The 24,970-nt window shown below is 40.0% G+C and overlaps 1 protein-coding gene across 36 annotated transcripts in view; it reads left to right on the top strand.

Annotated features, from left to right (window-relative positions):
• The window catches only part of RBFOX1 (RNA binding fox-1 homolog 1), a 1,926,172-nt gene that overhangs the window by 1,880,638 nt on the left and 20,564 nt on the right, over positions 1–24,970 (top strand). For 32 of the 36 annotated variants that reach the window (XM_069486148.1, XM_069486147.1, XM_069486173.1 and 29 more), the window contains 2 exons: positions 4,096–4,135; positions 12,404–12,468. In XM_069486148.1, coding sequence (XP_069342249.1) covers positions 4,096–4,135; positions 12,404–12,468 — 105 coding nt within the window. Of the gene's footprint in view, positions 1–4,095; positions 4,136–7,659; positions 7,703–12,403; positions 12,469–24,970 lie in introns of all 36 variants that reach the window. The other 4 variants (XM_069486170.1, XM_069486169.1, XM_069486155.1 and 1 more) reach the window with 1 other exon arrangement.

Genomic DNA, 24,970 nt, shown 5'->3' with positions numbered 1-24,970 from the left:
CTGGACTACCTGGGCTAGCATCCCAGCTAGATCAGTACCTAGCACTCTTCATGTCTGTTTCTACATGTTTAAAGAGGTGATGATAATATTACCCATCTCACATGGGTATGGTGGGGCTTCAGTGGGCTAATGAGCACGGAACGTTTAGATTTGGGACTAATTCACACCAATTTATCTATACACGTGAGCATTAGCAGTCATGGTGCTTGTGCTAATTACTACTATCTTGGGAGAAAAGCACAGCATTTTGGTAAAACAGGCAACCCATTAACTGGCTTCATTTCACACTGCCGATGAGGACAAACACATTGGTTCCTCCTCTTTTTTTTTTTTTTTTTTTTTAAGAGTTATGATGAGGGTAGATCATTCGTCCTCCGGTTCATTTTTCCCCAAAGTGTGCATGCATGCATTGAAAAAAGCAATCCCTTCATGATGTGGTTTATAACAGCATCTAGAATCCTTTTTTTCTCCTTGGAGGCTTCTGAATACCTTAAAGCTAGAAATTATGCCCTTCCTCCAGGCCCCTCCTGAAGCCAGGCACCTTCCAGCCACCTGGCCTTTCATGGGCTGTCGCCTTTGCCTGGCCTGCGCTTCCTTCCTCTCTACCCCGCTAAGGCTGTGAGGTTTCTGTGCTGCTTGCTCAGCCTGGCTGCTGTCTGATGCCAGCGCTGCCTCCTTCCATGACACACCCACCTGCCTGTTCCTCTCTTCTTGTCCCAGCTGCGATTTTACATTTCTGTGCATGGCTTTGTGGCTGTGCACCCCACTCCCTGTAAACTCCTGTGAGGGCAGGTTTAGTGGGGGTGGAGAGAGGTTGCTTCCCCTGCTCTGCGTGCCGTGGCATAGAGGTGTAGTCAGCCTTTCAGCCATGGAGAAATAGTACTTGTCAGTTTGTTGGAGCTTATCAAAATGAGGAAGCTAGATCACAGTTTCTCTTTGGTTCGATGTCTCATGAATGTGGGACGTCAGAGTTTCCAAAACGACTTTTCCACGGCACACGGTGAGAGGGCAGAGCAGGGCAGCTAGGTGACCCTGCTGAGCAAGGACTTGCCAAGGGCCAGCATCGGGCCATGTTCTTCTCTCACTTCCGGGTATTGCTGGTGCAGCTGGGCTTGACGTGGAGGCACACCACTGGCCACGGCGCCTGACGACCTGTCCTAGAGAAAGAAGGAACCCGTTTCCCGGCCCAAGCTCAGCCTCAGCCACACCAGGAAGCTGTACTCCTGGTCCCCACCCCCCCACCCCCAAGGCCTGGGCTCGGCTATTTATTCACAGAGGAACAGAAACAGATGAGGTCCTACCCTACAAATATTTAGAAAAAGGCATTGTTTCCCACTTAAATGGATATATTAATATCTGGTGAAAATATTAATATTTCATTTACTCTTACAACCCTTTCTGCCTAGTCTCTTACCCTGGTCTCCTAATTCAGGTTCTAGTTTTTGAATCTCAGTCCTCTTCCTCTCCTCCATTGACAGCGGCCGTCGATGTTCAATAACCAAGTCAGAGACAAGCCTGAGACTTTCAGGGTCCCTCCTCCTAACCCATCACTGGTTATCAAATTCTACCTGGAGTTAATTTTAAAAAAGGGACTCTGAGTCACCTTTTGCCACCTTCTAAAACCTCACCTTCAAAATATGGGCCTCGTTCACTCAACAGATCATTATTGTACATTTTCCGGATACACAGTAGTGTGTCGGGTGTTGAGACAGAATGTTGGCTAAGCCATTGGGTGCACCTTTCACGGTGAAATGAGCCACAAATGCAAATACTTTTAGTATGAGGCAGAAATTGAGGAGTGGCCTGGGTAAGGGTCTGAAAAAGTCATACTGGGGTTCATAAGTGGAGCAACTAACTCAGCTGCAGGTGGATGCTGGGTCACAGAGATGGAGACATTTAGTTAGAGCTACAGTGTTAAGGATGTGGCTCATCTCTTTGCAAGGATTGTATTACTATAATCCCCCCTTGAGGTGGGCACTTAGTAACCTCTTTTACCAAGTTACAAATGAGTAAGTTAAGCTCAGACATCTCAGTAATTTGTCCAAGGCACCCAGCTATTGCTTGTGGGGGCTGCAGTTTGACACAGACACCCGTGTGCGTCCCATCTAACTTAGCCCTTGAATGCTCGTCTCTCTGCTTTTGGATGGGGGGATGTCTGAAGAAAAGGCATTCACAGCACAAGAAATAGCATGTGCACAGGCATGACAGCATGAAAAAAAAAATGGGGCAGAAGCTGTATTGACATAGCCAAATGATCAGTCGTGCGGTTTGGGGTCCAAACTACGTATTTGTTGCTTGCCTCTGTTTGATCAGATCTGTTCCAAGTCCTGTAGGCAGAGGTTGACCCTGCCTTGTGACCCCAATGGGCACTTTGTGTTGTTTATCTCTTTATGTTGGAAATGTTGAAAGCGAATTCAGAGTATAGCTCAGGATGCTGCACACCTCAGTATCTTGGATTAGAGTTTTATGCTGCTTGACAAGTGCTCTCGTAAACTGTAGCCCTCCTGGATCAAAAATGAGCAACAACTGAGAGCTATTCCTACCAACCTCCTTAGCGTGTGAAATCCCTGCCATGTGTTTAAGGATAATGGTACTTGGGGTTTAGTCAACCAACTCCAAAACAACTCTGAGAAGCACACTGTAGTGTTCTCCAGCAAACCAGTGTCACCACCGTGTGTGTGTGTGTGTGTGTATGTTGCAAAGTGCCTTTCCTTGACTCAATATGCTTCGCTTCTGTGTGGGTTCACTCTGCTACTGAAACCTGCTGGAGTCCTTTGCTAATCAGGATTGTGCTTCTGTTAGAACTCAGCTTCATTCAATGGTGGGGCTCATTAGTCCTTTGCCAGAATCATAAATCACCTAGAAACTTCATGGGAAGACATCTGGGAAGATTGTCAATAACAATTACTATCCTTCGAAAAACACACGTTTGGAAACACAGATGTTTATATTCAAGATATCCTGTGATACAGAAGCCTGTAAAATATACATACTATCCTCATTAAACTTGTCTTAAGGCTTAGAAAATTTATATCAGTTTCCCATGATTCCATAGCTAAGAACTTCTTTTTCCAGTTGTTGTACTCAAGGTATACCGAGAAACTTCTGGAGAAGTCTAGGTAGTGTCTTCTTTCTGGGATGCTGACTGAGTAGGTGGTGATCAGAGAGCTGCTAGGAGTTGGGCTTGTTCAGTCATAATGTGGGGCTTTGCTTAGTCTGGATATAATTTATGTGACTGTACACACATGCAAACTCACACTGATACACATAAGTACATTCTCCCACATGCACACACATGTTTATACACATGTGTGATATATACAAGCACAAATGCATGCATTCCTATATACCTGTACATGTTGCACACATATGCACACAATACATTTGCACACATACACACATATGCACATGAAGCACAAACATATACACAAACATGCAAACATTAATATATTCTTGCACACACACACACACACACACGCACACACATATATATACAAATGCTCTCACACCCCTGAAGAGATATTCTCCTATATTTACCATAAGAGTGGCACACGAAATTACCAAATAATACTACAGTGTGAAAGAATAGGGACTAAATCTTTCAAAACTGCTTAGGATGCCCAGCTCCCTAAGGCCTTTCAGCTATAACCCATGTTGAAAACGTTGTAATCTGTGTCTTTACCCTTACAATCATATCCTTAAACAAATGTTTTTCTCGGACGGGGGTGTTGGGGGGGAGCTATGTGGTTTGATAGCAAACTCTGACCTTTTAAAGAAGCTCTTGTCTGTAAATCTCAACCTGTTTGCATTTTCAAGTTGTGCATTTCTGCACTCCTTCCCGAGAGAGTGGGAAGGTCGGTACCCAGCACGCCACCATGTCGTCCTAAGACGGGGTCGACACCAAGTCCCCGCCTAATTTTCTCAGTTCGATCAACTGCTGTTGTCTCCAACCTCCTTAATCAATGTGAAAACTACCCTCGATTCCTGTGTTTTGGATCTTGTGACCAGACTAACCTCGCCAGTGCAGGGGTTGGTGTGTCTGCATGGGGAAATGCACTAATATGGATGTTTCTCTTTGTGTGTGCACCCTTGCAGTGTTGTTTACCAGGATGGATTTTATGGTGCAGACATTTATGTAAGTATTCATTAACGTGCATGCTGTCCGTGTTTCCTCCCGGAGTCATTCTTTTTTACAAGTTTGCTGCTGATTTCTCTACTGGGTGTGGTCGATTTTCTCTTCCTGGTCTGTAGGAACGGATCCAGTGGTTTATCGTTCAGGGCTCAGGAGCTCTTCAGAGAGATCCATTTGCTGTGTAGTTGAGTCGAATTAACTCCTTGATCAAGTTCAGAATAAATGCAGTCCCTTCAAAAAAGCTGACATTTCTCCTAACGCCAATTAGAAACTTCATCCCATCCCCAAAAGAAATTGTCTCTAAAGTTCTCAATGTGGTCTGTGTGTTTTCAGTATAATATTTAGGATAACAGCTATAGTTACCAGATGCAAAGGGCTAAAAGATATTTTCATGGCTGATGTTTTTGATGTTTTCCTTATCAATATTTATTTATCACAACAACCCTAGGAAGAGTCTCTCTCCCCCTTTCTCTGGACATGGATATTTTCAGCAAGAAACATCTAGTTCTCTTAACAAAATGTATGTGAATTTGAGCATTAAGCCCTTATTTTCTTTAACCTTTTTATTCCCCAAAATAATTACCTGATTTAGAATGATTTGCCAAATGATACCACTTTATTAAACTTTTTTATGTTTAGAAAAGAGTAGGATATTCTCATGATGGGGACCAAATTAAACTTAGCTGTGTGGATCTTAAAAGTTGTTACTCTCCCACGTCCTGATGTGAGCATCAGTGTTATGAAAATGATTGGAACAAAAACAGTTTAAAATAAGTGGGCAGTATCAGGTGTATTTTCTAAACCAAATAATTTTTTTTGTTATAAAAGACCTCAAATACGTCAGTGAAGTCATATATTTTGTTATTTTATAGACTAGATAACAAAGAAAAATAAAATGACATATCTGATCAAATTGATGCCATTTACTGGAAAATGAGGAAAACACTGGCTGTTTAATTTTATTCCTTTTGAATTGCAAATCACTGCAATTTTGAGACATGGTGTCAGTCTCTATCAGTGATGGACTTAGTTGACTTCTGTTATTATTGTATCAAGTATATGTACTATAATCTCTGAGTTAGTAACTTTTTTCCATAATAGAATGAGTAAACAGCCTACACTTCTTTTACTTACCCTGGAAACAACCCATTTCCTTTTTTTTTGAGGAGCTTAAGTTGCTGCTTCTCATGTCCTCTGTATCCAGGCTTTCAGATGTTAAATTCTGTGGCAGACTGGGGCTGGGCAGTTTGAAGCGCACCTGTTCCTCAGGTGCCTGATGAACCCAAACTTGAGTCCATGCCCTCCACCTCCGTGCAGCCTATGGGTAGATGATGCAAACGGCAGGAACTAGGACTCTAGTTGGCATAACTGAATTTAGGGCTTTTTATTTTTTTACCATTGACTTTGGAAGAGGAGGGGAGTAGACAAGGAATGGAGACTTTAAAAAAAAAAAATCCACCAAAAAGAAAACTATCTCCATCAGTACCCACCCAAGGGGAAAAAATGTGGATGTTCCTGAGCCTAGTTAAAAATGAAAATGAAATGTGATAGGTCATCTATCATTTACTGAGTGTCCACCTCTCTGGTCTCAGTTTCTTCATTTGTAAAGTGGCCATAGCAAATGGAGGCAGGAATTTGTGGTCTCCTATGCATATTTCAGATGAGTGTCTTTTCCTAGCCTCATGGATTCTTGCGTAGCGGGAAGTAGAAGCTGTTGGAAGGCAAGGGCAGTGGGGATTCCACAAGAAAGGAAAGAGTGGACTAGTTTAAAGTAATTAACAGAGCATGCGTCTGTATTGATTGGGGTGTGAGGCTATATTCAAAAACCCACACAGCAAGGCACACAGAGCAAAAAGACAGAGTTAGAAGAGGGGAATTTGCCAAAATCTAGACTAAAGTGGAAAGAGAAATTCTGTTCAGGGAAGAAAGACACCAAAATAACCCTTTTTTGCTTTTAGTTTCTTAAGGTGCTTTCATTTCCCAGATTGATCTTATTTGGGCCAAGCCCATTGGGCAGAGCCGTGCAGCCCCCGAAAGTATTAATATCTGGGTGAGGTTTACATGAAGTGAGCTGGGGGAGTCGCGTCCCAGAACAGCACATCCTCCAGTCTGAAGTGGCTTGGTGTCTGGGTTCAGAAAACTGCCCCTCACTCACTTTTCAGGCCACCTATACCAGCCAAACAATTTTTATATCATTTTCCTACTATGTATATTATAACAACAATGAGATTTTTTTCAGGGGCCAGTTCCAAATATGCAATTAGATGACTGAAACACTTACTGAAATAATAATTTAGAGTTTTATTTACCCAGCACATGTTTCTGTCCTGTCCCCAACATCGCTGGAATCTTACAGACATTTCTGGATATTTTGCTCTGTGTCAGGTGACAGCTGTGGCAGGTTGCTGCTGGGGTGTGTGTCTGTGTGTGCAAGACAGTATGAACACTGTCACACCGCCCACTTCAGCAGCAGAACAAGGGCTCATAGATGGCCTTAAGTTTATTTAAGGAGAAGATATAATATGAATATTTCCCGCACTCTAGAATTCATGGAACAAGATTCATCCTAGCTAGAAGTACTAATATATTACGGTCTCAAATGTGCTTTTTTTTTTCCAAGCCACTAGTCCTGCCTCCCTTGAGGTACTAGTATGCTCTGATGAGTGGAAATGTCCCCCACGCTCCATTTTTTTTTTTTTTTTTTTTGAGTTGATGGTTCTTTAAATGTTCAGCCACCTCAATATGTGCCCTGGAACTGGAGAATTTTACTTCTGACTCAGACCACTCACATGAAAGATTAGCCTCGCCCACAAATACTAATAATTCTCACATCTCAAAATTGCTTCCCAGTCTATACAAGGGTTCTACTGAGATTTTTGTCAGTGTGAGATTTGAATGAAGTGATGTCATGTTAATGACTTGTATATTAACAGTAGTTTTTACATGCATACACACACACACAAGCACAGATAGGTTTTATAGTTATATTAAAAGTAGCTTTGGTAGCTTCAGTGTAATTCATGAATTCGTGAAATGCAATTTTTCTCTCTGGGCTGTTAGTTGAGATTAATTTCAGAAGTAAAGGTGTCAGTGCAGAGATGGTGGCTACTGTGCTGTTGTCTTACCTCAGTAATCAGGCATCCAAGTTAAATCCTCGGGTATTCCAGAGAATTCCAATCACATAATAAAGAGACAAATTCGAAATAGTTAACCCTTGAAATACTCTTTGAAAGGTAAGAAGCCATGAAATTATCCTTTTTACTTCTTTAAAAATAAACACAAGTTATAACACCAGTGAAATTAGTGTAATTCAATCCCCGTCTCTGCCTTTCTTTGAAGATTTGCAACCAAAAGTGTTGGCAATGACCTGGTTCCCCTTCTGGTTTGGTGGGTCCCTCCCAAGCCTTAGTGAAGTAAAAGAAGCAAACTTGTAAATGAATGGCTTTGGAATTTCTGTCTGACTTATGCATTTTCTTTTATTTATTTCATTTTTGCATTGAAAACATTACATTTCTGTTTCCTTATAGAGTAGTGTATCAAGAGCCTGTGTATGGCAATAAGTTGCTACAGGTATGAAATCCCGACTGGTGGAAAAACACATCACTAAGATTGTGGGTTTGCTGTGGAATCCTTACTAACAAGACAATTCTGGGGAAGGGAGATGTTCTCTAACATAGAAGGGAGCAAGACTTGACTGAATTTTCCAGTTTTAATATGAAATCTTCTAGGCTAGAGATGGTCATTCCCATATCTTCTGATATGTCCACTGATTGGAGTGGGGCAGTTCCTTCCAAATATCACAGCTGTTTCCACGACTGATGTTGGCCACAGCCACGAGTTTGGTTAGATTGTAAGCGTATCAAAAGGGAAGTCTAGCTTGGATATGAATTTCTTGACTCCAAATGTATCTGGATTCAGTCAATATAAATTCAATGAAAAGAATTAAAGGTTCTCATTGAACCAGTTTTCTGGGAAATTTTTTAGTAGGTTCCTGGAGTCAACTGGAAGGGTTAAATCCAAACCTCTTATATATCCAGCTTTGAAAGTCAGCATAGCTAACATAACCCTCCCAGATTTTATTGTATCTGGTCAGAAATTTATTTTGCACCTGTTACTACAGCTTTCAAACCCATTTCTCACTGTGGAAGCAACCCCCAAATGAATGAATTTGTAGGAAGAAAGCAGCACATTTGTTGGCATATAGCTAGCTGGCTAAATTTGGTCTATAACCACCATTAAAATTATCGGATAAAAGATTCAATTAAAAACTGAATATGAAAAGGGAATATTTTGACCTAGGAGAGGGAAGAATAGTTAAAATTCCTGAGATCAACATTTATTGTCACATTTCAAGAAAACTGGACATCTATTGCCATCCTTCAAAAATAGCTGGATGTATAATGCAGCTAAGTTACAGAGTCACGATTTGTGTTTACAGTTTTCATTTTGAAAATGTTCTTGTAAATGTTATTATAGTAAGTCTGAGTTGTATGTATACCAACACAAATGTTTTGTACAAAGTGAGACCAGACCCTTGGATATTCTCAGGAAGGAGGAAGCCTCTCTCTGGGGTGAAGCCCGTTGCTACTTTCGTATGCACTCGAGCTTGGAGGGAGGCACAGAAACCACATACATATTCCAGTCTTACCTGTGCCAGTGTCCCCACCAGCACACACAGATTTCACTTGTCCCAACTAATTCACAATTTGGCTACTAGAACGTCTTTTTCCAAAAGTATGCTCTAAAGTGAGAACTTTGATTTCTTTTGTCAAACGGCTTTGAGATGCCTTGGAGACGCACAACCTTCATCAGTATTGTTTTAAGAAGCCCTAGAAATGAAGTCACCAATTTTACGTTGTTTAACTCAGCTTCTCCCAAACCTATTTAGTCATGGAAACTTTCCTTTCCTTGCCACTGTTAATACCCACAAGGACAACTTTGAAAATGCTTTATTGGAGCGTCATTGGAGGTCCTTAATAAGTAACTACCCCAAGGGACCTCCGGAGATTTTGGTGGCAGTGGAAACTTCTCAGTCCATGAGAGTGGATATCTTTGATGGCTGCATTTGGTGTTTGCTAGTAGTGGCAAGGGGTAGGGGACATCTATGATGGCCACTTAAAATTATTTTTATATAAAGCCACATTGATATTTTACTGCCCAACGTGAATAGAATGATTATGTTTTCTGGAGAGGGAGTGTAGAATTACGCTGTGCTTGCCATCCCTTTTTGCTTTGGTTTCATGGTGGGAAAAATCTAATTGTCAATGGTGCATATGTGTCATAAGGTCTAGGAGGACCAGGTTCAACATGAACATGGTCTGGGGACAGCAAGTGAAAGTGAGTGATCCTTTTTCTTTCAGAAGCTCTGGCTATGGCCAGAGAGCTACAAAATATGGAGCAATACAATTGATTAGAGTCACCTGGTAGAAAAACAATTAAAGCAATTTGTATTTTACAGTGTATGCACACATACACTGCGTTAATACACAACTCTGTTATTTCCCTGATGTGGATTTCATACAGAGGAAAAATAGCAAGGGAAGACAATGCAATCGATAGAGCTGGAGGTAGAAAGCCATCTAGTCCTTTTTCCCCAATTATTAATAGGAGTGTCAAGGATCACTTAGATTTTTACTGATTTTTACTGTCTGATACTGTAGCCACCAGCCCCATGTGGCTACTTACATTTAAATTCAAGTGAACTACACATAAGTAAATTACAAATTCAATTTGTTGCACTAAGCACATTTCAAGTGTTCAATAGTAGCCGCTTAGGACAAGTGGCTACTGTGTTGGGCAGTATCTCCACTGGCTGCAGAGACTTTAGAAAACTGTGATCTGGACGCTCTTGACTTGGGAATACTTTTAAACAAATTCCTCAATGATAAAGGCAAAGGTATTGACCACTTGTGCCTGTCTTATATAGAAATACACAGTTATTTTCTATAAATGTCCAATTCATATGCAAATATATAGAGTGGAGGACATTCCCACACCTTCATGGATAACCACATCTGTTGGGCAGAGGGATCCCCATGTACACACCTGCATTTGATATTCCTACCATAAATACCAACCCAGTAGTCAATGAGGTTCATTTTAGTTGTTTTCTGTTTGCAATGCAGCAAGGACATCTTCCGATTTCTCAAACTTGCTACCTTCTTTCTTTGACTGAAACTACTGCAAGAAGGTGGGGGAGATAAGCCGAGTTCAAACCCAGAGGGTTTGCAAATAGGACGTTGCTAGAAAGCTTTGCAGGGATGAAATTCAGAGTCACCAAATCATGCCTCACATGGCACTTGCTAATACCTTTTTTGTTGTTGTTCTCGGAGATAAAAAATTCTCTCTCTCTCTCTCTCTCACACACACACACACACACGCACACACTTTTTCTCCCCCTCAAAGCTTTCAGCCAGTTGCAGCTGATGCCTCCTACCCATCAGCTAGCCATTGTATCCCCTCCCTACCTCATTAAGTTTAATGTGCACACCTATATCTTCCTGTATGACTCAGGAAAGCCAAAGAGTTGGACAAGTCTTAACCCAAGGAAAGAAAGAAAACAAAAGAAAAAAAAAAAAAGGAAAGCTGAAGAGGTAGACAAACAGAATCAAAGAATGGTCCAGCAACCTGGTGACCCAATCTCTCCCCCATCCATCATTCTGTTTCTTGAACTCAGAGCTACTATGATAACTGCTTTAGTTTTCCAACTCCTCACTCAGCATATTTAAGGAGTTTCCCCATCCCTAATTGGAGAACATGGTGTTTGGAACACCAAGTGGTATCTGGCTAAGACCTCTTTTTTTTTCCTCTCTCTCTTTTGAATTTCCACATTGTTTTTCAAAAGAGGATTAAAAAAAAAAAAACTGGCACCAAATGATTGGTGATTATCTGTCAGGATGTTTTGGATGTGTATTTCTCCAGGGCTGATCCAAAGAACAAACTTCTTTAAGGATAAACTGGTATTTTTTAATTGCTCTGCAACTCTTAGCAGATTAATTCTGAAAGTGAACTGAGGCTGGAAGGAAGTAGAGATAAATTATTAAGACCGTCTACCTGTATTTGGAAAGACATTTATTGCAGCTTTCCTACTTTACCTATTTCCAATCCTACTACTTAGTTTCCACCATTGATGAGGCCAGATGCAACTCATGATTTTGCTGTCGGGTACCTTCTGACATACCATTCTGTACTGAGTTGCCCCTTTATGGTGATAGTGAGAATCCTTCCCTCAAAGGACCATGGGACTGTGTATTCTAATTAGAACCTGAATAGTCCCCGTGTTATCGGTGGAAACTAGATCCTATTTGTTCATTGTGCTGAGATCATTCCACAGCAGCTGATGTATCGCCGTGGTCCGTTGAGCAAGGAGCTCTGTTATTTTCACAGTTTGATAATCAATGCTCTACTGAACACAGTTCCTTTTGAATATGCCCATTTGCTCGTCCTCTTTGCTTAATTGAACAATTGCAATTACTGGTACATGCAACTAAATGTTAATTATTTTTCTTTTCAGATTTTTTCTCTCTTAATGATTTTATTTATGAATTAAAAGACTTTATTATATTTTCCATACCAAACCAATTCCCCATCTGAACCAGTGCGATACAGAACTGCGTGTTATCTTTAGCCAAAAGGAATTTTTAAGAAATGTTCACCGTTCATTTTTGTACTTATGTAACATTTAGAAAGCTAAAGACAGTCCTCTTCCATAACACTAGTGGTTAAAAACGATTGCATAGGTAAGAGATTACGGATAAACTTTCAATCAAGGGATTATCTGATTTTTTAATAAATATAAAAATCAGACAGGAGAGCGTTCACTTGATTTTTTTTATTTTATAAGGAAATGATCAAGGATGACATGAATAAAATTTAAGTTAATATCTAATAAATACAGGTAAATCAATCAAATTTGAAAATCTGGAAAGTTCAGCAAAGTGTAAAAAGTGTTTAAATAATACGCTTTGATCGTCCCCGCCCCCAAGACAGTCACATTAACATGTAGGTACATTTCCTTCAAAGGGCGTCCGGGTTCTCTCCCCTTGGGATGTGCTGTGACCGCTAACCTTTAACACCCAGCTGGATTGGGTCTTCCACCCCACCCCGTCTTTCTTCACTGTGTTTTGTACTTTCACTCGGTACTAAGCTTTCATTAACCTTAACTTTAGATTGGTAGACGTGGGTCACTGCTGTTCTGGTGTGGTCTCGCCACTGGGCGTCCAGGGCCGGGCTGGGCTGCATCCCTAAGTCACCTCTCTCCTTGCGTTGTAGGGTGGATATGCTGCCTATCGCTACGCCCAGCCGACCCCTGCCACTGCTGCCGCCTACAGTGACAGGTAAGGGCCTTCCTCCTCCTGCTTGACAGCTACTTGGAAATTAGGTGGTGGGAAAGGAGATTCTCGTCCGGTCATGGTGGAAATGCATGAATGCTGGGGAGGCAGTACCCCAAAAGTGAGGTCCCATAGTGAGGGTGAACACAAGGCCACATAGACAGGGCAAACGCATAAGCCCAGTTCCTTCTAAACTCCTCCCCCTCTCTGCTAAGACACACAGAAAATGATATGTTTTGTCCTCGTGCAGTTGTTCAGATCACTTGATTCCTGTGACAACACACCTTGCACACACACACACACACACACACACACCCCTGTACAAGGTCTTCCATGTAAGACCATGTTTCTGTCTAACTCATAGGAAGAAAAACAAGATGATGCTACAGGTTTGCCTCAATTCCAAGCACCCGATTTCCCTTTTTACTACTTTTTAGACTAAGTCGAGCATTCTCTCCATTGCAATTTTAAATTCAACATACAGGAATTGGGGGAGTGTATCTGGCATTCCTAAGGCGACTCAATCTTTTTGGCAGCACCCAGTGTCCAACCCTACGAACATAAGTCAACTTGTATTTGTAACGCACCCCCCATGCTAAGACTGGCAGGAGAAGGGCAGAGTGCGTTCGAGAAAGGCAGAAGTCGGAATGGATGGGTGGGGTGCGGCTGTGGGGGTACCCAGGCCTAACAGATGAGTTGGTTCCCGAAACGGCAAGCCGTAGCTATTTTTTGTACCGTTGCCTTGAAAAAAGAAAAGTGTATGTTTCCATATTGAATGCAACTCCTTGGCTTCTGTTTTCTGAGGACATAAATGTGAATGTTCCGATGCTCTGCATGCAAAAATGTCATTGAGGGTGCTTATTTTTGGTAATGACTCCTTTAATTTAAAAATGTGTTTCATGAATTAAACAATAATGGTAACAATTTGCATGTGTGGCTGAGGCATGCTGGGTCAGACAGGTAAGCAGGCGGATGTCTTTGACTTTTGAATGGAGAGTGTCCGCGGCCGCCACCGGTTCTCCTTCCTGGCCTGTTGTGATCTAGTTCCTCCCTCGGTTTGCTGTGGTGTGCTTCCTCTGCACTTCCATCCCATCCCTCACAAGGTGTGTGGTTGGCGCACGGTAGCTACGGAATTCTTCTGAGATAAAATAAAGCAAAATAAATCCCTGAGCCCTCAAAGCTGCACTTGGAAAACCCCATGCATAAATTTGTAACAAGTGGCTCTTTGGCAAGATAGAGTTGAGATCTGCCGTCAGGCTTTATGCAGGTGTTTTATTATTATTACTATTTATTTATAAATAGCCATAACAAGTTCTCAAGGCTGTAGGAGGCCTTCAAAGAAACCCAAAATAGTTGTCAAGACACAGTTGTAAATACATAAATTATCCAGTTACCCAGTAATCAGTTGCCAAGATGCAAAATATGTTTCACGGAGGTTGTTATCTTTAATACACTTTGACAATGGATTAGGAAACTAGGCAGGGTCAATAAGGCTAATAAAAATGATGGCAATCTTGAAATACTTAAGATCACTCTATAAAGGAAAAGGCTTAATGTTATTAAATTCTGCACGCTGAAGATTCACACAGTATCAATTGTAATGTGGTTCAGCTACAACCCTTAATTATTTTTATGAAAATATCTCTGGATGCTAAATTCTCAAACACCCACTTTGTATATAATTATAATCATAGTAACTTTAGTCTGCTGTATAATTATGAGAGTCTTAAACAGATTTATTTCTTTGAATATTTATCTTGCTTTTCAGTATAAGTGCATCTATCCCCAAGTTGAAAAAAGGTTAATTACAAAGATATAATTTAAATTGCCTTCTTCAATAAGACTGATCTAGACATTCGGAAAAAAAAATAAACAATGTTTAATACTAGTCTTCAATGGAATTGCTTGAGAATCTAGCCATCTCTACTTGCCCTCATCTAAAAATTAAGTTAAAATTATCTGCGTTTTGGAGCACCATATGGGCAGATATATGTATAAAATCTGTTATTTCAGTATTATTGAAGTTTCTCATTGGCAACTTGTCCTACTGAAAGATTGTCCTCATTTTTGGATTGGTAAATCTTTAATAACTCTGCAATTCCCACTTTAGCGTAAGCGTTTCAGTTGAAGAAACCAACTAACTATACTCTTGTCCATGTAATTGGCCTCTTGTTGTTCGTTAGAGGAATTTGCACGTTAGGTCTTCTTCGTTGCTGTGGAAATTGATTAGCATTCCTATTTAACTTTATTATAAGCAAGACAGTTGCCACATATGCAATTATTCATTGAAGGTAAATCCAGTAATAGGTAAATTCCCAGAAAACAGTCTTTAAAATGATATTTTTGGTTTGACTTTTAAAGTGTCTCTATTAAATGATGGTTCTTCCTTTTACTCTTAATAAGCAGATATAGAGAAGGAAGAACATTTTATAGAAGACACATATTTGGGGGAAAGTGTGAAATGATCAGAACAGCTTTTGAATGTAGAAGAAAGATGCTAAGTACTTAGAATTTATCTCAGCAATAGCAATCATATAAGCAATTATTTTTATACCATCACAGCATAATATCAGTAGTGATAGACTCTTAGTTCCTCTTGCCTAGAAGACAGGCAGGATGACAAAGAGAAAAACTTCTTCACAAAAAGAAACTTCTTCGGAATAGGAAGTAAAATCAGCAGGAACTGAGAATGTTTTGGGTAATGCTCACTGGCTGTCAATTTGATCAAAAGAGAAACTGCAACAAACTTTCCCTGTAATCATGAGATTAACTCTTCAGACGTCTTGAAAGCAAAGGAAGTTTGATGTCCCCAGTTGGTAGAATTTTACCTTTTATCAGCACAAATTATGCCCTCATCAAATTAAAGATTCAGGGACTTTTGCAAAATATTGAACTCCAGTAACCTCAGAACCGTCCAGAAGGTCCTTAATAGGCACCTTGCAACATCCTGCCCATCATCTTCTTCGTTCAATGATCACACGCTGATTATGTCGGAGCAACCTGAGAATCTCTGAATGTTGACCTCCTGAATAAAGACCATCTGGTGTGGGCAGAGATTTCCCCAAAAGAAAAAGACCTGACTGGACTGGGTAATTTTATAGTCTCATTGACAAATTTAATTGGGGATAGGTGAGCATCTTTTTCTGGCATTTAGGAAACATTTGGTAAGCACTTGACCTCACCAGATCTTTATGTTAAATCTCACACTGGTTGATGGAAAGCCAACTGTCTGAACTCTCAAAGGAGATTGTTTTCTGAGCTTGAACCAATCAAAGCATGGCGGTGGGGCCTTCGGTCATCCGGTCATTGCATGCCACTTGGTGTTGCTGATGTGTCTGTGGTACGTTCTGGATGGGACCGGTCCATCACATCAGCTTGATGAATGGCTTGCTTGAATTAAGCCTGGGGGCAGGCTTCTCTTTATGGACTGGCTCTTGTTTTCTTTGTGTATTATGACTTGGTCGGTGTTGCATCTTTCAGCAGTGAAACGGGGAGGTGGGTGGGGGTGACGATTCCCTGTGCAATGAATTGTGCCACAAATATTTGGGAAAATATGTATGATGTGTACATAGCTTTGATGAAAATTTTATCTCACCAAAAAGACAGACATTTATCATGCTTGTCCTGCTTGCTAACACTCTAACATTTCCTAATGATCAGTGCATGAAAACGTCCCTCCACATTAGAGCAGAAAGTAGCTCGGTATAGACCAGCTAGAGAAGGAAGCAATACAGAGTATTTCACTCCGAAATTTCATCACAATCTGATTGCACTGATAGTTACCAGGGGTCGTTTCTCCTTTCACATAAAATATGCATTTCTTGTAAAGATCCCCAAATGCCAAGAAGCTTTTGACGTATAATTGTAGCACCAGGCCACACAGGTGTCTCTAGACTGAGCAAAAGGGACCATAAGCAATAGAATTGGGTTTTAATTTATACCTTTTTTGTTTGTTTTTTTTTTTTTGAGACCTTTAAAGTTTTATTGCCAACATTACATTAGACTGTACTAAATTGTACAGTATTAAATTATACAGTATTGACTGTATTAAATTGCTGTTTTTGTGTGACAAAAATGGTGGAATCTTGGCAATTCCATACAGCTCAACTTAATAGAAACCCGAATAAAATGCTGTAATATTAATTGTCTTGCTTTCTGTACATGTGAGTGGGCACACCTGTCACCTGTGCCTTAGGGTCTCACAAAGGATTCATAAGGGTACCTAGGGACATCTTCATACAAAGAGGCCAGAGTTTATTAATGTCAAGCAGTCACAAGCCACATGCTAGAACATCACTGAAATCTAATACTCATAACCTTTGAATAAAAGATTCTATTCCAGAGATAAATAGGTTCATATTTTGCAAAACTTAATAAGGATGATTAGGCATATTTGGGGGGGTTCATGGAGGATATGGCCTACCATTATTTAAAATTATATAGGTAACAGAGGTAAATACATGTACGTACATAGATGAGTGGATGGATGGCTAGATGGATGGATAGAAAGAGAGAGAGATATAGGTGGGTGGATTAGTGGTAAGAAAAGAAAAGAGGGAGGAAGGAAGGAAAGGAAGAAAAGGAAGGATGGAAGGAGGGAAGGATCTCCATGCTCTCTTATAATATTTCATCATAAGCTAAACTATAGGAATAGAACTAACTAAATCCTTTTGTACACCCTTAGCTGAACCTGAACTGAAAAAGCAAAGGGATTTGAGCTGATTTCCATTAGTGTAGGTTATTCCCTATCTATTTTAGGATTTTTTTTTAAATTCCTGACACAGATTAAATAATGGAAAAATGCTGTCGTTAAAATAGGCAAAAAATTGCATTTAAAATGATACGCCATTTTATTTAGAGTCCTTATCCAATGATCTATACTAAAAATTAAGAGGTTGTCACTATGGATGCCCATGAGCATCCAGAATGGAAAATTGTATTACCACTTGAGGGTCTTTTATTTTTGTAGAAAGGTTAATTTTTTTAAAAGAAATTGTACTTTATAGACTTGGTGATTTTCCTTTTTCGGCCATGTGGTAGAATGCAGAAAGTTTAATATGTGGATAACATGGAACCCCTAACGAGGGTAGACAGTGCAGGGAAGACAAAGGAGGAAGCCCACCTTGCTTTCTCCGTTCCTCTTATCTGAACCGAGTCTGATAGGGTTACAACTATTTTTGCCTAAAAAGCAGCAGCAAGCCCTGGTACCTGTTCTTTGTGATGTGTGCAAGGAGAGATGTCAAGATCTAATGCTAGTGCTTGGTTTAGAGCAGTGTCTCCCAAGGCCAATTTAAGACCTGGCAACCACCTTTGATGACATATTTACTGGTTTATTAAGACAAGAGAAGCCTATGGACGACGGCATATGGTTGTCAGCTCTCTTTTCTAGGAAACAGTCAGGCTTTAACCATTCTTCCTTCTCACATGCTGTGTTAAAACTAGATTTAGTTCATAAAATTACAACAATAGCAAATGGTAGCTTTATGTATTTAATAATCAATGTTGTTTTTAATGTTCTTACTTGGCAAAGGAAACACTGGCAGCCTTATGCTAGACTCCGTATGTATTTTATTTACATTTTCAGTCCTTTTGGAGAACTCTGCTGTTGAAAAAATGTAGTGAGAGCATTGTAAAAGTTCGTGATGCCAAGGGTGGTATTTTCAAATCAACCAAGAGCTGAGGGTGTAGTTCATGGAGGTTCCAGGAGACAGAGGAGTAGCCCATGCCATCTCCCCAGTTGAGATCAGGACCCGGGAGCAGGATGGAGCCATTCTGGAGTTAGATTCTAGACTGTTGAGTCAAAACATGGCAGTGAGCTGCAATCATTTCTCTAGACCTTTTCTGATGGTGCTTTGTTGAAGTTGGTCTTCCTCTTGGTTTTTTTTTTTTCTTTTTTTTTTAAATCTCTTCTGTTATTTTCACTCATCTTCATGAGCTCTCCTGGCTTCTGCAATTTTAAAAAAAGACGATCTGTCAAGTTGTAACAAGATGTAGCAGAAATGAGTCACTAATGTCTTTATTCATATCCTTCTGTGCCACAGTGTCTAGAAAAGGCTGTCCACGTTTTTATTAGAACTCCAGGTCAAACATATGTATGTGTGTATATATATATATGTACATAGACTCTTATCTTTATTTATCCTTATTTTTCTTTCTTATTTAAAGTTCAGTTTCTTAACAGATTCATTTGCTTTTTTTGGTGATTCAGGGCCCCCTCAGGGAGAGAAAGTAAAACTAATTGTTCCAGACAGCTTTAGGGTAGCTAAGAAAGAAATATGTATGCCTGTGAGATTCCCATTACAAGGCACACATGCCGGCCAAAAATAAATTTCTTTAATAAAACTTCCAGTATATATGGTAGTGCTCCCTTTAAAATGATTCCAACTGGGTATTCTCCAAGAAAAAAAAATTGTGATAATTATATTTTCTCATCACCTGCTCTGTAGATTGTCACTGATTTCATTTGAAGGCAATTGAGATGGCTCTGAAATAGTGAAGAAGGGAATGTATAGCTCTTGGCAGTAAGTAGCGTCCCTGTAATTTTTGAAACTTGGGTTTACGGGTGCCAAGCTCTCAATGCTAAGAAGCACTGTGGTTGTTACTGATAGATATATTTCCTGAGCTGCTTTTATTTTTAATTTTTAGACATCATGTACATACATATACATGTTAAGAGAGATGGTGCTCAAGTTTTTGTTTCAAGAACTAATTGCCTTTGGTCCATAGTCTATAATGGCTTCTAAACAACCGTTGTGCACTATTGGATGAATATGTAATTGAAGCAGTTTAAAAAAAGAAAAAAAGAACCAATCCTATAATAGTCAACAGACTGGACCAACAAGGAGTTGGGGAGATATTAAAGGAATTTCCAAACCCAACAAACCATGGCTGTCACAGCCACGTGGGTAGACATTTTTGCCAGTGACAAGACAAGGTGTAACAACTCCTTTGGTCATGTCATGGCCTAATTGCACACTTTTCAGGTTGCAGATCATTGACTTGATAGGCCACAAAAAAGCAAATAAAGCCTATCTTTTAAGTAGCACCATCAGAGCCCGTCAACGGTGAAGCGTTTAGAGGCAGGTGTGAGGAAGCGGCTTTCTAGAGGTAGGTCTGTTGAGAACACGCCAAGGCCCGTGATGAGCCATTGCCATTGCAGATAAAGAACCTCCCTCTTGGAAGACAGGATTCTAGGAAAGTAGAAAAAGAGAACATACACAAGATGGAATCTTAGCTCAGAAAGCATTTGTGCATGTAGCACAAATAAAAGTGAAACCCCACCACTTCTTGGCCTTGGTTTTTCTTGTTTGGTTGACTGGGTTTTAATTATCCGTTTATTTAGTCCTTAGGGGGGTATACTATAGATGCTGTCTTTGGGGATACGGTGGAGCTTTTTTCTAAAAAGGTCTAGTATTTCCTTTAAAGTTATCAGAGCAAGCTCTGACACTATACCTATGGACACAAGTTGAATTCTATTCTGTAAGAACTGATTTCTATTTCAAGATGATCTCAAATGCATGGGAAGTCATGAGGCAGAAATAAATGGCTTCTTTTGATTTTTCTCCTTGGTGTGAAGCCCAACGATTGACTCCTCTCGAATTAGAATGTCCTCACAACTGTAGTGCATTTTGTGTTTAACACACAAAACATTTAGAGGAGGGACTCCTATCAGGGTTTGGGGAGCTTGGAGTTTGTTGGGTGAGAGCAAGAGAGAACCTCTATCCGGGATAAGTAGTCGATTTTGTCATTGTTTCCAGGCTAATTGTTGCTGCATTATGATGTGTGACTTTTCAAATAGATTAATAAATTTCAGGGAGGTGACATATAAAGCCAAACAGCCTTTTCTCTTAATGAACTGTTTAGATGGAAATGCTTTGGCCTAAAATTATAAAAATAATACCACATGTCTGAGAACCTTAATCAGTGGTTCCCCCTACTTTTGCAGGCCTGGAATTCCTTTAGATGGAAAACTAAGATTGTTCGATGCTTCTAGCAGCCTCTCCCTTCTTGACTCCTTTCACTGTTCTAATTTTGTGATGTAAAATTTTAGAATGTGTTCAAACATGAAGAACTTGTTTTCTTCACCATTTCTACATTGTTAGAGAAGTAGATTATGAGCCCAGGTCATAGGGATGGTGGGCATTTTAAAAATTCATCCTGGAAATACCAGCTCCCTTGCTTCCCCAGAATGATAGTTTCCATACTATTCTTGTTTATTTTCTTCAATTTCTCACTCCCAAACTTAAAATTCACAACTAAAAGGGTGAAAAGGTGACTACCTTATTCTCTTATGAAACTTCAAGTTGTGCCTGGGTCATTTTCAAAGTCTTAAGAGCCTTGCTATGCAAAGTGTAGTTTCCAGACCAACAATCTCTGCCTCACCAGGCACTTGCGAGAATGTAGAATCTCAAGTCCCACCCCAGCCCTGCTAAACCAGAACCTGCACTTTCACAATTTCAGAGTGATATGGATGAAGTTTGAGAAGTTCTGCTTTAGAAGACAAGCTCCAGTTCTACCCCAATGTACAGTAAATAATGTCGACACAGGGTTCTACCTCCACAAACCTTGCAGAATCTAAGAGGATTTGTCTTTGTAAATTATTGGGTTATTGCCATCGCCTATCTACTCCCCTTTCTTCAGTGAGAAAATAAGAGCTATCCATGGTTAGGCATCCCTCAAAATCAATTCTGTTTTGACTTCTTCCCTCAACTGGCCTAGGGCCACAATCCTTTCTTTATCCCCCCAAAGATCCATGGGTAGAGAAAGTGATTTTGTGCTAATAATCTTGTTGATTACACAATAGATTCACACCAGTATACAATGGACCCTGGACCCATCTGATCTATCTTAACTTTATTGATCCTCAGTTTTTTCATATGCTAAATGAGAGCATCATCCCAATTAGAGTCAGAAAGAGATGAAGAAAGTGAATGTTATTAACTGAAAGAGATAGTACAAATGTTGCCGACTGACAGATGTTTGAGAGTGTATGCTAGTATGTGTAAGCATTAAATATGTAGAGGCAGTTGCAAGTAAATTAAATGCGTTTAAAAGTGCAAGGTCATTTTTAGAGTAGGCAGTTTCTAAGACCCATTGTAACACTGACATTGTGGGAATCTGTGCCTTGCTCAACAGCCCAGGACTTATAGGTGGCTGGGCTGTGTCAGGATTTGAAACAGGATCTTTTATACTTACTGTATGTACTCTTTGATTTATATATGCAGTAGAAAATCATTGCTATCGATACATAGAATATAATCCCAGATGTAGCTTTAGACCAGGATCTGAATTTCAGTAGAGTGAGCTACTGCATAAGGTAATTTGGGAAGGCTCATTGAACTATTTGATCTTCAGCTGCCTCATCTATAAAGTGGGAATAATGAGTGGTCATGGCCTCATTGGGTTGTTGTGAGAATTAATTGTGGTCATGAACAGAAGGCCCCTCAGATGGAACCTGACAGTTAGGAGCAGTCAGGATATTAGTAGCAGTAGAAATTAGTAGTACTAGTAATAGTAGTATCAGCATCACTGAATGATGGTTTTCTTTTCTTTTTTTTTTTTGGCTATTGATTTTTTTTTTAAAAAAAAGGATTTTCCTGTGGAAACAGGTTTTAGCTAAGTAATTTTGGTTTTGTTTTTAAATCTTGACTTCCACCCTAGGAATATAAAAAAAATAGGTTGGGCAACAGACGTTGGGAACCATGGGATCAAATAGCCTGTCCTTCCTGTTAATCCTTTTCCTTGGACATTAATTCTCTTTTCTGCCCAGGGAGCAACTCAGGCTACCCGGATGCATCAGCTTTGTAGGAGAAATGGCCTGTCTCCCAGTGTAAACCCAACCCCCAAGTTAACACTGCTTTAGACTTTTGTAAAAACCAGTTGCCTGCCTATTTCTTTGGATAAGGAGAGAAATAGAATTTGTATCCTTTGTATGCTGAGTCTACACAGCCTAAAGCAAAAAAAAAGCCCATTTTTTGTCCCAATACAGTGACTTTACATTCCTTGTCTCATTCAGTCTGCACAAATGGTCATGCACTCTTTTATCCCCATTTTCCAAATGAGGAAACTGAGGCCCAGAAAGGTGAAATGATTTTTCGAGTGGAATGCGGCTTGTACGTGACAGGGCGTGGCTTCCAGAGTCATGATTAGTTAGCTCTCTTCGCCTGAGCCTAGGAAAGAAGTAGAGAGGGAACCAGGGAGAATGTTAAATGTGGGGAGAACTGAAATGACAAAAGTAGACTGTTCTCAAGGTCTCCGGGTAGTGAAGACGTACTTGGATTTGAATTTCCAAAACTCAGAGCTTTTTTGGTAGAATATTCAAATTGGGGACAGAGTCACAGCCCTTATCTCCTTTGCCATTTAAGGTTTTTTTGGTTTTTTTTTTTTAACGTATGCAATGTTAGCAATAGGAACTGTGTCTAAATGTTTTTATATATATTTTAATATATTTTCCCTTTTTCAGAAAGGGATCAGCATAGATCCTTTTAGAGCATTCTGTAGTCGATCTATTTGGTTATTTGCTTGCTTGTTTGTTGATGCCCTTCCTCGTTCTATAGTTTGCCACAGCCTGTTGAACTACTTATGACACAGGGCTAAAATATGAATAAAAATAACATGGTAGGAAAAAATATATGAATCTGAATGGGGTTTGTCCCATTCTGGAAGAGTATTAGTACTGCATGTGGGAAGGGAGGTAAAATACTGATTACAGGCAAGTCCCCCTCTCTAGGTGATAAAATTGACATATAAATTAGATTATGAGCTTCTGGACAGGCAAGCCCAATACAGATACTCCACAGTGACTTAAAGGCTGTGAGTACAGTATCAGTCCCCCCAGGCTTAGCTCAGTGCCTGCTATGAGGCAAACTCCTCATTTACTGTCTGAGGGTTGAATGAATGGCATGAGCAACTCTTTAGTGAAGTCAGCAATAAGAATTTTAAGAGGAGCATCTTATTTCTGCATATTATGTTCAATATTCAGAAAACACTCATGGCTGAATTCCATATGGCTCTTCCAGCAAGTTTTTAAGATGAATAATAAGAATAACCTGATTATTCTGGATTTCCACCTTAATTTTACATGTATAAAAGGAAGCTTCCTGTTAAGCATAGTTATAAAATGATTACAAATTATAAATGATACAATGAGTAAGATATATTATAATTGCCAATAATCAATAATTATAAAATGTTAACATCAAACCAGTGTCATTTACTGTAAACCTAGGAGACACAAGTCTCTGTTTCCTGCAATTGGAGGACACCCATATTCAGAGAAGTGTTCATTCACTGAGAGATGAGTTCTCCATGCTGACAGACTGACAGTTTAGCATCACCTGAGGGGCCTTTCAGGCACTACCTGTACGTGGGGACCACTCTCAAAGATTCTGACTTAAATGATTGGTGAATGGGTCTGGTCATTGTTATGTTATTTTTTAAAAATCCCAGCTGAAATTTTTTTTGTAAAAAAACAAAATCCTAGCTGGGCAGTCAGGGTTGAGAACCTCTGCCTTAGAACCAATATAGATACCCCAGAATCTACAGGTAGAAAGACTTTGACTTTGTCTCACTACTGTCTTGGGATATGTTGGCTACTCTCCCAGGCCAGAAGGCCAGCTTCTTGGCTGTAGGGATTTTCTAGTGGATGTCCTTGGAGGGGTTTAAATACACATCTGTGTGTGTGTGTGTGTGTGTGTGTGTGTGTGTGTGTGTTTTAGGTTCAGTATTGAGAGCATTGGATACAAGAAGAATCTTGCTATGAATGATACCAGTCCTGAGTTTTATTTAACAATAGTGATATAGCAGAAATAAGAGGCCAAAGAATGAGAATTGACCAGAATCTTTAACAATGAAACTTAAAACCAGTTTTATTTTTAATGCAGGAAACATTGACTGTCTGGCCTTCCACTTGCCTGTACCAGAATTTCACTCCGTGACTTGAGAGCTAGTCTCGTACATCCCCTCCAGCAATCTTGGCTGGCTACTATTTTTAATTGACTCTTAGAATTCAGCCATGGGTAATTTTTAGAAGAAATAAGATTGCAAAGAGATGAGATGTAGCCTAAGGAAAAAAGTCGAATAGGAGAGTGTTGTATGGCAGTCTATAGGACTAATTTAAATGCACCACCAGCTGAGGCAGCTATAGAGTCTAGATGGTTGACCTATGAAACCATCTTTAAAGATAAGCAAGTCTGGAGATACAAGAATAAAAAGACCATGGCATATGCTACTCCATCATGTCCAGTTGTGGTTAAAGCAGACTATCCTTATTTCTCTCAAACCTCAGTCATATCATATTTAAATAGGAATCTAAACACTATATTATGTTGTCTCAGAGGAATGGAAGATTCAGAGCGATATTAAGAAATTCCTCCATGGAGACATCACACCCCCTGCTGATTGAATACCCTACATGTGAATGCCCCTAATGCCCCTACACAGAACCTTAGAGAATTAAGAGCCAGGGTCTTGAGCCAAGCCAAGTGTGTTCAGATTTCACCTCCACCAC

Source organism: Eulemur rufifrons, chromosome 14 (genome assembly GCF_041146395.1).
Source record: "Eulemur rufifrons isolate Redbay chromosome 14, OSU_ERuf_1, whole genome shotgun sequence".
NCBI lineage: Eukaryota > Metazoa > Chordata > Mammalia > Primates > Lemuridae > Eulemur > Eulemur rufifrons.
The sequence above is the reverse complement of the archived record's forward strand: the minus strand, read 5'-3'. Positions and strand labels throughout refer to the sequence as shown.